Source organism: Solanum stenotomum, chromosome 5 (assembly GCF_019186545.1).
Source record: "Solanum stenotomum isolate F172 chromosome 5, ASM1918654v1, whole genome shotgun sequence".
In the NCBI taxonomy this organism is placed as follows: domain Eukaryota; kingdom Viridiplantae; phylum Streptophyta; class Magnoliopsida; order Solanales; family Solanaceae; genus Solanum; species Solanum stenotomum.
This window is the reverse complement of record NC_064286.1, coordinates 30,139,625-30,154,615: the sequence shown is the minus strand read 5'-3', so window position 1 is coordinate 30,154,615 and position 14,991 is coordinate 30,139,625. Positions and strand designations below refer to the sequence as shown.

At 36.3% G+C, this 14,991-nt stretch overlaps 1 protein-coding gene across 1 annotated transcript; it reads right to left on the bottom strand.

The window, feature by feature from the left end:
• Positions 1–14,258: 14,258 nt before the first annotated feature.
• LOC125863847 (aldehyde dehydrogenase family 7 member A1-like) lies at positions 14,259–14,653 on the bottom strand. The gene is made up of 2 exons (XM_049543830.1): positions 14,521–14,653; positions 14,259–14,410 (listed from the first exon to the last, which is right to left on the bottom strand). The coding sequence occupies exons 1-2, from the start codon at positions 14,651–14,653 to the stop codon at positions 14,259–14,261; spliced, it is 285 nt and encodes a 94-aa protein (XP_049399787.1).
• Positions 14,654–14,991: the final 338 nt, after the last annotated feature.

The following is a 14,991-nucleotide window of genomic DNA, read 5'->3' as shown; positions in this document are numbered from 1 at the left end:
GTTGAGGGCTTGTGTGATTGATTTCAAAGGTAATTGGGATGATCACTTACCTCTTATTGAATTTGCTTACAACAACAATTACCACTCTAGGATCCAAATGGCTCCTTACGAAGCTCTTTATGGGAGAAGATCCAGATCTCCTATTGGATGGTTTGAAGTTGGTGAAGCTAGGTTGATAGGACTAGATTTAGTTAATCAAGCTATGGAGAAGGTAAAAGTTATTCAAGAGAGGTTGAAAACAGTGCAGAGTCATAAGAAATCCTAAACTGATGTTAGAGGGATGGAGTCAGTGTTTGAAGTAGATGATTGGGTAGATTTGAAAGTTTCATGCATGAAGGGTGTTATGGAATTTGGTAAGAAGGGGAAGCTTAGTCCCCAGTATGTTGGTCCTTATCGAATATCCAAGAGGATTGACAATGTAACTTATGAGTTAGAGCCACCACAAGAGTTAGCAGCGGTTCATCCGATATTTCACATCTCTATGTTGAAAAAATGCATGGACGATCCTTCATTAATCATACCAACTAAAGGTATTGGTATCAAGCATAGCTTGTCCAATGAGGACATTCAGATTTAGATTCTAGATCGCCAAGTTCGCAAGTTGAGGACTAAGAAAGTAGCATCAGTCAAAGTCCTTTGGAGGAACCAGTTTGTTGAGGAACCTACTTGGGAAGCCGAGGAAGATATGAAGAGGATATATCCACATCTCTTTGATCCCGGAGAAATTCCAGACCAAGGTACTAATTCTCTTCTTAGTACTCTTTACTTTATAATTTGGCATACTGTTTTTTCATTTTGATTGTTGGGTCTTTGAACTGAGTGTTAGATGTTACATTCTTAGCCTACTAAGAGTAATCTCATTCGAGGACGAATGTTTCCAAGGGGGGATATTGTAACATCTCGCTATTTGAAAGAACTAGAAAGAGTTAGACTTGGAAATAGTCATTTTTCGGAAAGAATGAAAATCTGGAAATTTGACAAAAATTAAGTTAAGTTTGAGATTTGGGTCAACTTAAAACGACCATAACTCCTAGCTCATGATGATTTAGGTGTGATTTCAGATTCCAAGGAAGGATCTTGGATTTATCTTTCCAACGCCACTGAGTTTGCGTGATTTCAATATCATATGAGTGAGATATTCCCATTTGAAATTGGGTTGTTAAAATAAGGAAAGTCGTAGCCGGATTTTAGATGGGTAGTTTGGTCTTTTCCTTACCCTATTATTTTAATTCGTTTTTTGTAATTACATAGGGGTCTAAACTGAACTTGGTCAGTTTACACTTTTGAAAATTGAGTTAGGGTTTTAGAGAAGAGAAAAGAGAAAGGAGAAGCGAGGAAATCGTCAAGTTCTTGAAGCTAGGATCGTGGATTTCGTCAAGGGGTGATCCCTACGAGGTATGTGTGATCACATAGCATTGATTTAGTTCACCCATGCACCAATCATGATTTATTTGAGTGAATTTATGTTCTTGAAGGTTTTAGAAATCGAGTTCTTGATGGGTTTTGTTGAAGTTCTATCGAGTATTTGATTCGTTGAAATTGTTGAGGAGTTGTTGATCGAAATTCTTGATTTTAGGTGTGAATTTGAATATAATCTTGTATGTATTGATGGTATAGTTGATTCTTAGTGTTTTGGTAAAGAACTAAGTTGCAGTAGGGGATTTAGAGATGAAAAACGAATGAGAAAAAGTCGCAGTGCACTGGGTAAGGGCTTAGGGCGCCGCTCCTCTCAGAGCCCCAAGAAGGGACCTCTAAAGTTTTGGCTCTGGAGCGCTGTGCCAACAATATTTTCCCGACCCAAGCCCTCTAAATTTTTTAGGCTGGCGCCCTGCGCCTCTCAGAGCGCTAGGGATGCCAGTTCTTCCCATATCCCCCCCTTCTTTCCTTACTAGTTCCTTAGCGACGTACCTATGTTTTCTAGTCGATCTCTATACTCTAAGGTGCGTCTAAACATCTTGAAATCATCCATAACATGAGATCATGAACCTTGAATCCATAATCCAATTCAAGGAAAGTTAACATCAAAGTCAAGAGAAGTAAGAGTAAAGTCAAGAGAGTTTTCCAAACGTCTTTAAAGAATGTTTTAACTTTGTTTTAAGACTTAAAGTTCAAGTTGAGTAAGGAGTAAGGAATAAAGTTTGAAATTTATTTCTTTAGAAATTATAGAGGGACTATGTATTCCCAAAAAGTTTAAAACGTTATCACATTTAAACAAGAAAAGGAAACCTTGATTTCCAAAGATCCATTGTGCTAGTTTTCAGAAAAGAGTAAGTGCCTTCACAATTAAGCAAGAGAGGAAACTTTGATTTCCAAGATAGCCCTTGAGCTATGTTTTTGAGTAGTTATCTCAAATCACAAAGAGAAGTTTGGTTTTTAAACATAAGCTAGTATCATATTTTGGGAATAGTATTGAGCACCGCTATGGGGAAGAGTTCAGACAACTCCTAGCCCTCATAAATCATGTAGCCAACATGTGTAGAAAAGGGTCACACTTTTTAGATTATTCCTTAGTGCTTTTTAGCATACACTAGTGGATCCACTTAGTAGTCGGGTTCTATACCCTCAACAAGGTATAAAAGGCCCGTGGCAGCGTGAGGAAAAATGTTGTATCATGACAATAGCTCATACGTGATAGTTGTCGGTTAGAGAAACTCCCACACAAGTATTTGTATTCTTATATACACAATTTATTTGTATTTTAATATACAATTCAGAGTCTATATCTATCTTTGCATACACACAGAGTAAGATTGTATTTCTAAATACACAGAGTTGGCATCCATGTTTTAAAAGTTTTTCTTTATACTGCATTTACTTTATTGCATTATATTGAATTCAGTGAAGTTAAGTTGAGTTGAGCCATGTAAGTTCTTTCAAGCTTATGTCTTGTTTTAGAATTCCCCTCGTATACTCGTACATTCAATGTACTGACGCCATTTGGCCTGCAACTTTTAATGATGCAAATAGAGGTAATCATGATTAGCATCCAGTGCATTGTTCATTCTAGTTGAGCTCCAGAGTTTGTTGGTAGGCCTCCTTGCTTCTGGAGGACCCCTTTTATTGTTTTTTTTGTAGTTTTAGTTCATTAGAAAGTCGTGGGTCTGGTCCCAACATCCATCTCATTTGTTTAGAGGCTTCATAGATAGTTAAATGTTAGTTCTTTAGTCTTTTCATTGTCATTTTCTTATGTTGAGACTTGATTTTGCCTTATTGTCTAGTTGAACATTTTCTTTATAGCTTTCTAAGTCTTATTTGAGTTATATTTTATAAGTTAAGTCTTCTGCTCAGTAAGTAAGCTAGGCCAAGGGTACGCTTGGAATCAATAATAGTTCTCGAGTGCCAGTCCCGCCCAGGGTGTAGGCTCGGGGAGTGACAAGAATTATCCATATTCTTTCATAGTTAGAAATTAGCTTTGAATCCACGATGATGAGATTGAACTAACCATTTAGTTTAAAATATTAACTCGGATAAATTGTTAAGTTAAAAAGTATTTCAAAACACAAGATTTTTCACAAGTAATCTTAAGTTTTTCCTTAGAAATTAGCCAAATTATAAATCTGTTGCTCAACGTGTGTAAGCGAATTCTCTAAGATACATAAACCTTCTTTAGAGAACTATTAGAACCCTTTCCCTACTCCTAATTTAATCATGTTTCTTAATATTAATAAATTTTCCAAAGTTGCAAAATGGTTTCAAAACGTTAGTTTTCGAAATTGGGTCGTAACAGAATGTCGACTCCGTCGGGGATTCATCTAGGTTCTAACCAAAAGGATTTAATCATTTGGCTAACTATTATTGTATTAATTGTTACTTTATGCAATTAAGTATTTAAATTTTGAATATTAACTGTCATATTCCAATCATGGCATTTCTGTCATCATAACATAAATGCAGTATGTTAAAAAATTGTTTGGTGAAACTGAAATTGAACTTTTGTATAATTAACTCTTTTTCAGAATAATTGGCAATTTATTGGTACGTCAGGCGTCCAATGGTTGTGGTGAGTTCCAGCCTAAGTTATCCACTTGGGTTTTTGGTCTTTCAAAAGCTACTCTTAGTCAACTAGTGTAGAGCTAAAGCAAATCTCAAATTTATCGCATTTTAAAAATAAGTTGACCCAACACCCGAGGCGTGTTGGGCCCATTAGAAGACCACCTTATGTCTAATTTACCACTAGTCAATATAAGAAGATCATTCAACTATTTGTTAAATTTGAAGGATATGTATGTCGATTTGTGCGTATCATAATCCGTTGAGGTTGGATTTTTATTTTATAGGTAGTGTCCTTGTTTAAGTCATAGGAAGATCATCCTCATCCGGAAAAAATTCAAAAGCATCAAGAAGTTTGGGAATGAAGATTTCATATCAAGCTTAGTATAGTTTACCATTGTACCCCTGCGTAAGACTGATATTTATTTCCCTCTCCTCTAATATGTATCCCCATTTATTTTATTCATAAGGTTTTTATAAATATTTTTAGGGCAATGGAATGCTTCACAAATGATATACACATCTTTCAAATGTTAGGCTTACCTTTGTCTTAAAAGGTCACATGTATGATAGGATGCGTTAAATTGTTTATGTGTTAATTGCTACAAATTTTGTTTTGTTTGTGCTTGTTTGAAACGTGTTCTTATACCTATGTTTTGCTTTGAACATAATTGGTCCTTTATTGTAACACCTCGGAAACTAGTACACCAAACTAGAGCCTTAAGCTAGGGTTCCAAGGTTTGATGTATGTGAAATAGAGTCGTAGATGAGACTTTCCGTACTTTGAATGAGGGTCATAGTAGGTGAACGTCAAGATACATGTTAGACCCCGTAGTTTAGAAGACTACATATGAAATGTTATGGGGTTGCAAGGGCCTAAGATATCAAGGTAGAGTGAAAGAGAAGTTGTTCTCCTAGGTGCCTAGTTCACGAACCTACTTGGCGAACGCCTATTTACCCCCTAGATCGCCTAAGTGAACTTGCCCATTATTGAGCTTGCTGGAAATTTGGGTGAGCCAAGGGTCCACTTGGCGAGACGCCTAGTGCCCTTGGCGAGCCATGGGGTATAAAGGGCTAGGTAAGACGTGAAAGTTAATAAACTTTAAGTGAAAACATTTAGGGTCTTTAGTTCTTTACCAAAGTTGACCCTACATTATTCTATTCCTTTCCTAGAAGCTATATAAGCTTATTAGACCTAGTTTACCTCATTTAAGTCATTCAACCTAAAATCAAAAGAAAACCCATCTTCATCCTCTCCATAGAATATTTCTCTCTCTAGGAAGAACCTCCATTGAAGAAGGAGATAGAGCTTGAAGCTTGGGTCAAGAACAAAGTCCTTTGTTGAGAACTTTCTTTAGAGCATTGATTAAAGGTATGTTTAGATTTTCATCTATGGGTTCTTCCACCCATAGAGTCCCCTAGAAACCCCCAAGATTTGTGAAGAAGAACCCCAATCTAAGCTAGGGTTACTTCCAATGTATGGGTTTTAAGTGGGTATGATTCCAAAGTGTCGGCTACTACTCATATATGATTATTGTAGTGTTGATTCATGATATTATGAATAATTTATATGAATTCCTTATGTAACCCTAATTTCCTAAGTATGTGGGTTTAGATCTTTTGATGAGAAATTGATAGGTCTTGATAGATTTTCTAGAGTTATCACCATGAATAGAACTTATATAAGAATGGGAATATGAAGTCATGAATTGAATTAGACCTATGAATGTATGATAGAATATGAATTGAATGATTAGAATTAGGACTCTATGATGAATTATGCTTAGAATCACATATGACTAAGGCTTAGGGCTAATGTGTAGACTAGTATGATGATTGTGGAATAAATCTTGAAGGTATGGCTTGAAGTCATAATGTTGATCACTATGGATTAAAGAGGAAGTCTAATATGATGAGATAGCTTGTATGTATGTAGAATTTGAAAGGTTTCTCACATAGAATGATGCTAGAGTGAAAGGCTAATTACCTAAAATGAATCATGCTTGTTAGAATAGAATAGCTTGTGGTTGAGTCTTATGATTCCTTCATGGATAGTTGAATTATGTAGCTTGGGATGGTTGATCTCATGGTAGCTTGGGATTTGAGGAATTAATCTCTCCTAAGATTAGCTTAAACTAGCATTGGTAGGATGCTTTTCATGGTAGCTTGCATTATTATAGCCGTGGTAGCTTAGGATTCGGGATCTATACTCTCCTAAGGGTAGTTTGAACTAGCATTGTTAGGATACACTTCATGGTAGATTGACTTGGTGAGGCCAAGACCATTTCATGGTAGCTTACGATTGAGACATCGTACTCTCCTAAGGATAGCTTAGGGTTGAGGATTCATCCTCCCCTAAGGGTAGCTTTCATCCTATTGAATGTTGCATGGTGGCTAGGTTGGTATACGTGTATCCTTCCTAGGATAGCTTGGATTGCATGGTAAGTTGTTTTCCATTGTATATAGGTCTAGCTTAGTATGTGCTATTCTTTGATAGTCTAGAATGATAGATAATAAACATTGAGTAAGCTAGCCTAAAGGAGTAATTAGTGTGAGTGGTAGTATGGGATGCCATTCATACATGGCAGAAGTATGACTTGAAGCTACTAATGTAATGTATGCCTTGCTTGGATTGTTGTTATAGTTGCCTTCCATGATATGATTGACTTAAGTTGATAGTTCCTTGTCAATACGAAGTAGGCCTATAGTGACACCAAGAGATGGTAAATATGAATAGGGTGACTTCAAGAAATGCATATTGTGTGGGGTATTATGGGATGCCCCACATGCATTGCACAAGTGTGCCTTGAGGTTACTTAGGAGTGTAGTGCTCTTATTACATGAAAATCTAGGTCTTGACTAAGGTGGACTGTGACCAAGAATGACCAAAGAGAGGTACTTAGCTTAGGTAGTATTGTGTGATGCTATCTTTGCCTTGCACAAGTATGCTTGTAGGTGGCTTGTGAAGTAGTTCACTTGAATATGAAAGACTAATGGTTGAAGTATGAAATTATGAATGTCCTATGTTGACTTGTGATGTTATGATACTCTATTGGAGTTATGTTATGAATACGTTATTATTTGTTATGATTATGTTTTATATTGGTATGTTAGCTTTCATACTTGGTACATTTTGTACTAAAGCATATTGCCTACAGTCTAATCAAATGTAGGGTGTTGGAGATTGTGTTGCTTTGGAGGCTAGGTTTCTAAGGCATTTGAAGACTTGAAGAATTGGTGAGTCCTCATAGTTTCGAGGACAAACCCGCTATGTTACTTTTAGGTCATTTCTTATGTTTTAGACTTTATGTGGGCTGCGTCCCAAGGCCTCTATTCATGTGATTCATAGATGGTCTTGATACATAGACTTAGTAAAGACTTCCGCTTTTATGAAATGTTTTCAATTGAATATTTTAAAGAAAGTTTTAAATTTCTCGTACTTTTCGATGATCGTATGTTATGATGATGCTAAGGGTTGTATTAGACCCTTTCGGGGTCGAGTACACCCTGTTACGTCTAGGGGGTACCCCTGGGTCGTGACAAACTTGGTATCTAAGCATAAAGTTTTGGGATAAGTTTTAGGATGTCTCAAACCACGTCTAAGTAGAGTCTTATTCATGGATGTGAGTCGCCACACATTTATGAATAGGAGGCTATTGGATGCTTTGGAAAAATCTCAATTCTTCATTCTCCTAGTCGTGCCATAGATCTATAAGCTCTCTCTCTTATCCCTTATTCAATAGTCTTTAGGATGTGACTATTAGAAGTGTTTATGCCACAAAAAGTGAGGGAGAAAGGTTGGTTGAGATGCCAATTAAGGCTGTGTGACTTGGCAAGATTTGAGATGTTAGACTTTGATGTTGTCTTTAGTATGGATGATGCTTTATTGTTTCCTTTATGTTATGAAGATATTTAGAAGAGTTTGTGTAGGCTTACTCCCAAGGGGGAGATAGTGTGCCTACCTAGCAATGTTTTTATGAGGTTTTGCTTGGTTTTTAGTAGAATCCGACTTAGTCATGATCGATTTTTGAAGTATGTTGATGGATTGGCTGAATATGGTGTTTTGAGAAATGCCTAGGTGAGTTGAGTGAATAGAATCCTCTAAGAAGGGTAGAAGTGTAATTCACCTTCGTATAGAATCATTTTGTGTGATGATGTAAAAGTTTAGTGATGCCTAAAAGATTTTGAATAAGCTTGCTCCCAAGCGGGAGGTGATGTGCTTAGGTATCAAGGTCATTGAATATCCTTGATGTTCATGAATTAGGGATTTCTAGAAACTTCCACTTTGAGAGTTGTAGTGGGTATGAGAGATTGCCCTATTATTAATTCTAAGAGAAGACAGGGTAAGCAAGTTGCCTCTAGTAGTGAGGAGGTGGAGCCTCAAAATAAGAATAGGTCTTATGCTCTCCAATTTAGAGAAGATCAAGAGTGATCTCCTCATGTCCCTTCCGGTATGTGCTTCTTTTATGTTTTAGAAAAATCTCTAGATTTCTTGTCTTTTATGACTTGTTATGACTGGACTTGCTGTTCTCCTTGCTATGAATGATGTTTAGAAAAGCATGTGTAGGTTTGATCCCAAGGGGGAGATAGTGTGCCTACCTAATGTGGTTATTATGTGATTATGTGTTGCTATGATTTCTTGATATGCATGCTCATGAAAATGCCTAGGTCTTGTTAGATATGACTTACATGCATTGTTTTGCCTCATGTTGTAGTGTCTTTGAGTCAATATGCATTATAGGCTCCATGTAGTGTGTGTTGAGCATGTTATAGCTAAAAGATGGTAGTTCCTCCTTGAAATAGAATAGATAAAGAATTTCATGCATGTTGGGTAGGTAGATGTAGTTCCTACTCCGTTGTGTTGCATTGATTATGCATAGCTTAGAGTTGAAGTTTTCCTCCTTGGTTGTGTGCATTTAGATGTAGTGCATGCACATTGAGCTGCTAGTCTAGAGTTGTTCCCTTTAAGAAGTGTTTAGGAAAGTCATTCGAGGAAGAATGTTCCCAAGGGAGAGATATTGTATCACCCCGGAAAGTAGTAGACAAAACTAGAGCCTCAAGCTAGGGTTCTAAGGTTTGATGTATGTGAAATAGAGTCGTAGATGAGACTTTTTGTAATTTGAATAAGGGGCTTAGTAGTTGAATATCAAGATACGTGCTACACCCCATAGTTTAGAATACTATTTATGGAATGGTATAGGGTTGCAAGGGCCTAAGATGTCAAGGTAGAGTGAAAGAGAACTTGTCCTTCTAGGTGCCTAGTTGGCGATTGGGCAGTTTGATTTCCCAAGGCACTTGGCGATGAGCCAAAAGGTACCTAAGTTAGCCTAGTGGACTGCCCTTTTGGCCTAGGTGCTCGACCAATTGGCGAGCTAAGTCACAACTCGCCAACCTACTTTAATATTAACTGTCATATTGCATTCATGGCATTTCCGTCACCATAACATAAATGCAGTATATTAAAAAATGATTTGGGGAAACCGTAGCTGAAATTTTTTATTCTTAACACTTTTTCGGGATGATCAGCAATTTATTGGTCCGTTAGGCATCCAATGGTAGTAGTGAGTTTCAGCATAAGTTATCCGCTTGGGATTTTGGTCTTTCAAAAGTCACTCTTGTCAACTAACGTAGAGCGAAAGAAAATCTCAAATTTATCGCATTTTTTAAATAACTTGACCCAACATCCTAGGCGTGTTGGGCCTATCAGAAGACCACCTTATGTCTAATTTACCACTGGTCAATATAAGACGATCATTCAACTATTTGTTAAATTTGAAGGATATCTATGTCGATTTGTGCATATTATTATCCCTTGAGGTTGGATTTTTATTTTATAGGTAGTTTCCTTGTTAAAGTAAAAGAAAGATCCTCCTCATCCGGAAAAAAATCAAAAGCATCAAGAAGTTCGGGAATGAAGATTTCATATCAAACTTAGTTTAGTTTACCATTGTACCCCTGCGTATGACTGATCTTTATTTCCCTCTCCTCTAATATGTATCCCCATTTATTTTATTCATAAGGTTTTTATAAATATTTTAGGGGCAATGGAATGTTTCACAAATGATATACACATCCTTCAAACGTTAGCCTTATCTTTGTCTTAAAAGGTCACATGTATGATAGAATGCGTTAAATTGTTTATGTGTTAATTGCTACAAATTTTATTTTGTTTGTGTTTATTTGAACAGTGTTCATATACATATGTTTTGCTTTGAACATATTTGGTCCATTGTTGTAACACCCCGGAAACTAGTAGACCAAACTAGAGCCTCAAGCCAGGGTTCTAAGGTTTGATGTATGTGAAATAGAGCCATAGATGAGACTTTCCGTACTTTGAATGAGGGGCTTTGTAGTTGAACGTTAAGATACGTGTTAGACCCCGTAATTTAGAAGACTATCTATGAAATGGTATAGGATTGCAAGGGCCTATGATATCAATGTAGAGTGAAAGAGAACTTGTTTTCCTAGGTGCCTAGTAGGGGATTGTGTAACGCCCCTCAAAACAAAGTAGGAATAACTAGAGCTTCACATGTGTTTTAATGGAGTATGGTTGTCCAGAGTCGAGTTTAAAAGAGTTTCGTGAGTCAACGTCAAGGCACGTGCTAGACTCTATGTTAAAAAGGTATTTTTAAATGATGGTTTAAGGAAGAGGCATGTGCCAAACCAAGGGGACAAAGCTTGCTAAACCTTGGCCAAGCTACTGCCCCATGACCACGAACCACTTCACACCCAATGGCCATGACCACGGCTCGTAAAAGTGGCCCTGAAGGTCACCTGGTGGCAAAGCTTGCAAGCCCTTTTAGCGAAGCCACTGCCTCCAAGTTCACGAGCATCACCACGACTCGTGGTGTTGACCACGGATCGTGGGAGCTTCCGTGAACTTGACTTGGCCTTGGACGGCTTGGCAAGTGAGGGAGGCTCATTGCCTCAAGGACCACGGGAAGGGTTTTTAAGCAATCATTTTAATTGTTTGTTATGTTGTGTTGATTTTAAATGGTTTATATGATAAATATACATCGTTTTAAGTCTTTTAACAAGTCATTTACTCTCTTTTCCCAAATCAAATCCCAACGTTCTTCTCTCTCAATATTTCTCTCTCAACTCAAGGAAGAAGGAGAAGTGAAACCTAGGGTTTTAGATTTCAATCTTTCTTCATCAAATTTTCGTGGGATTCATCAAGTCTAAGGTATGGTAACCGTTAATCCTTGATTATGCTTTCTTTCAAGGAGTCTATTCAAAAGGGTTTCAAAATTCTTCAACGAACAAAAAGCCTTATTTCTATTCTAAGCATGGGTTCATTGATAAATTTTTTCCAAAAGCATTATATTGGTGAATAAAGTAGAATTGATGATTTTATATGAACTTTCTTCAAGAATCCATGTTTTCACTAAAACCTTAAATTTGCTATGAGGTGGGTCTATTTCTATAAATTCAAAGTTGATGGAATTATGTATAAAGTGAATTGTATTAATATCTCTTGTGTTGCTTAAATGTTTATTTATGATTAATTGTTGATAATGGATGAATTAAGGGTGGTAAGCCTTATGGGTGAAGTATTGATGATTTTGGCTATGGATTTGGATTATGGTAAGCAAGCTTGAACTCTCTTTATGGAATTGATTGTTGTTGGTAGGTTGAACCCACCTTTGGTGGAAGGGTTATATCTTATTCTTGTGTGGTATTATTGAGAATTGAGGCCATGAAGGGCAATATATGAGTGTTATTATATTGTTGTATTGTTATATATATAAATGAGGCTATATGTAAAGTCTTATATGAAGATATATGTAAATTTTTATGTGAAGCTACATGTGTAAAGGTACGATGTGAATCAGTTTATGTGATCTTGTGATGATCCTATGTAAAGTGGATAGCATGGTGATCTAAACACTACAAGAAATAGCTTTATTTAAGACCAATATTTAGGGACGAGTTAATAATCCCGTCTCAGAAAGTACATATTTTGGGACGAGATTTTATTTCGGTCTTTAATTTTATATGTTATTGTGAAGGTTCTAAATCTGGTCTCTAGAAAAAGTAGTAACTCGTCCCAAATTAAAACTAATTGGGTCTTAATAATTAGAAATAAATTGCAAGGCGGGAACATATTTTCACCAAAAAATTAGCCGCCTAAAAAAATCATCAATTCATTAAAATTCTAAAAGGAAAAGAAAACAAATAAAAGACGCTTCAGTTTTTTCTCAATGAAATCCAAAAGAACCCTATAGCAGCGATCTTGCTAGCTAACAACCAGCTTCCCTTACAACGATCTTAGCGTACGTAGCTCTCAACCAAAAATCTGTGTTTTCTCAAAACAGAGAAAACACAGGTCTGCCTAGCAGCAAACGTAACCCAGGTCTCATTGATCAGTGTTTCATCTCTGTTTTCTCAAAACAGAGAAAGCAGAGGTCTTCCTAGCAGTGATCTCCACTCAATATATATCTTCTATTCACTCAGATCTCAGGTATGCCTCCACTTCTATGAGTTGATTTAATTTTTCTGTACAGTTGATTTGCTGTTTGTTTTGTTTGAGTTGTAACTCGTCTTGTTTGAGTTCTTGTTCTCTAAGACTAGATGTTGATCGTTTTATTAAAAAAAGATTCAGTTTCGTAGTGTGATATGATGCCAAAAGTGAAGGGGATCGATCAGTCCTTAAAGAAGTATGTGTTCCTAAAGATAAATAATAATGAACTAGACTTGAAAAGCGGCACTAACAACTCAATGAGCGAAAACAATATTAAGAGATAATATAGAGAGTGTTCTGTTCAAGTTGAGAAATTTGTTATGAACTACAAGTGAACTACTAACAGGGCAAGTGAGACAAGTGATTGCAGGATATTACAACTGAATAAGTGAATAAAAGATAGTTTCATTTGGGTCTGAAACTAATGAAATATGTAAAACACAATATAACTGATGCAAACTGACCTCCTCTGGTGCTACACATAGAAGATTGAATGAGTGATAGTTTTGTTTGGGTCTGAAAATTGGAAAGCTTGATAACTTTGATGAAGATGCATTCTAATAGTTGTTTAAAACATTCTTTCAATTTTTTCTAATTGGTTCTCTTATTTCTGTCTACTTGTATATCAGCTGTGCATCCTCTTCTATGAGTTTTTTTCCTTCTCTAAATTTAATTTGTTGATTGTTTTCTTCTTATAGCATAGTGTATAGTGTGTGCCTAAAGAATCAATCATATTTTGACGATTATATTAATATGAGCTGATGAATGATGAAGAAAACAATAGGAAACTGATGCAAATTACCTCTTGTATGTGATGTACATAGTAGGTAGAAACAGCGATAGTTTCATTTGGGTTTCAAAACTTGGAAAACTCAAGATTTTTCAATAGTTGCACCATATTTTTTTCTATTCTTGTAAAACAGAATCACTAGCTATTTTTGACAAAACTTTAAGCGCCAAAATTTTTATACAGAGAGGTAAACGAAAAGACCAGCTGCGCTTCATCGATCTTTTTTCTACTCAAAATTGCAGCTGGTCATAAAAGTTGCCCTAGTTTGAGCTCGATCTTAAGAACGCATTGCAACTGATCAAGATTGTCACTCTGCCCTAATCTTAACTTTTTTAGCTTAATCTTGGCGTTCCTCTGCACTAATCGTTTCTTTTTCTTTGTACATTGCTGCTCTGCCTAATCGTTTCTTTGTATCATTCCACTACAACTTTTCTCAAAACAGAATTCTCTGATCGAGTTGTTGTGTTTATGTTTTATTAATGTCCTCTGCCCTAATCATTTTTTCTTTGTATCAGTGCTGCTCTGCCCTAATCGTTTCTTTGTATCGTTCCACCCCAACTTTGCTTGAAACAGAATTCCAGGTTGGTTCGTCTTTTGATCGAGTTGTTGTGTTTCTTCCATATGTTTATTGATGTCATTTTTTTCATTGTTGTGTTCAAGCTACTCTTTTTGTTCTTCCTCTTTTTTTAGCAATAAATAGGTTAATAGTTTCAAAATCTGGTCTCTTTTCTATTGTAAGATTAGTGGGAAGATTATTGGATTGCACTTTTAATAAATAATTTGATTTTGTAAAGTGTATTTTGTGTCTCAAGATTTTTTTAACTTTTTTTGAAGTATAACAGCCAAGTAAACTCATTGATTAGGAAACCTGATACTGATCACTGAGAACACTAGGTTCAGAATATTTTAGTTGAGTTGCAAGGAAGGTACATTATTTTAAGTGATTCCGGGTCAATCATAAGCACCTTACAGGCAGAATTCACGAGCGAAACGGGTGTATCTGCACCAATTTCACTAGCCAAAATTGATTCCTTGAGCCAATGGTAGTTCAATTCCATAGTTGATTGTACAAGTTGAGCGTCTCATATATTGTTTCGAAGAATCACTTCCTGCATAACAGCCACCACCAGTACCTTTCTCACCTCCAAAAGCACCGCCAATTTCAGCTTCATTTGTTGGGATATTTACATTAACGATGCCACAATGACTTCCTTGAGGTTTAATGCACTTAAATATATATTATCTGGATTTAAGGTGAAGATGGAACTACTTAAACCTTGAGGGACAGAGTTGTTGATTTCAACTGCTTCTTCGAAAGTCTTAAACTTCATTGCATACAGAACTGGAACAAACAATTTTTCCTTCACAATTTCAGCATTTGAAGAAATTTCAGCAATTGTTGGATGCATAAAATTATCCTCAGATTCTACGACTGAACCACCTATAAGGATCTTTCAACCCTGGGACTTAATATTGTTGATTCCCTTCTCGAAGTTTTCCGTAAAAGTTTTCTCAAGATTCATATTTCATATAGAGTCCATATAAAATTTTAAGAAACTCACTGTTTCGTGAAGAACATACCAGTTTGTATATATACCACTACGTAGGATGGCTCCTGATCAGTAGGCATAAATGTAATCGTCATATCATGGTGTATACTCCACTGATTTGGATCAGAACTTCTGTTGGTAAATTGAACAAAACGGCAATGTTTGTCTAATGTTATTCTAACATAAAGTATTTGCCT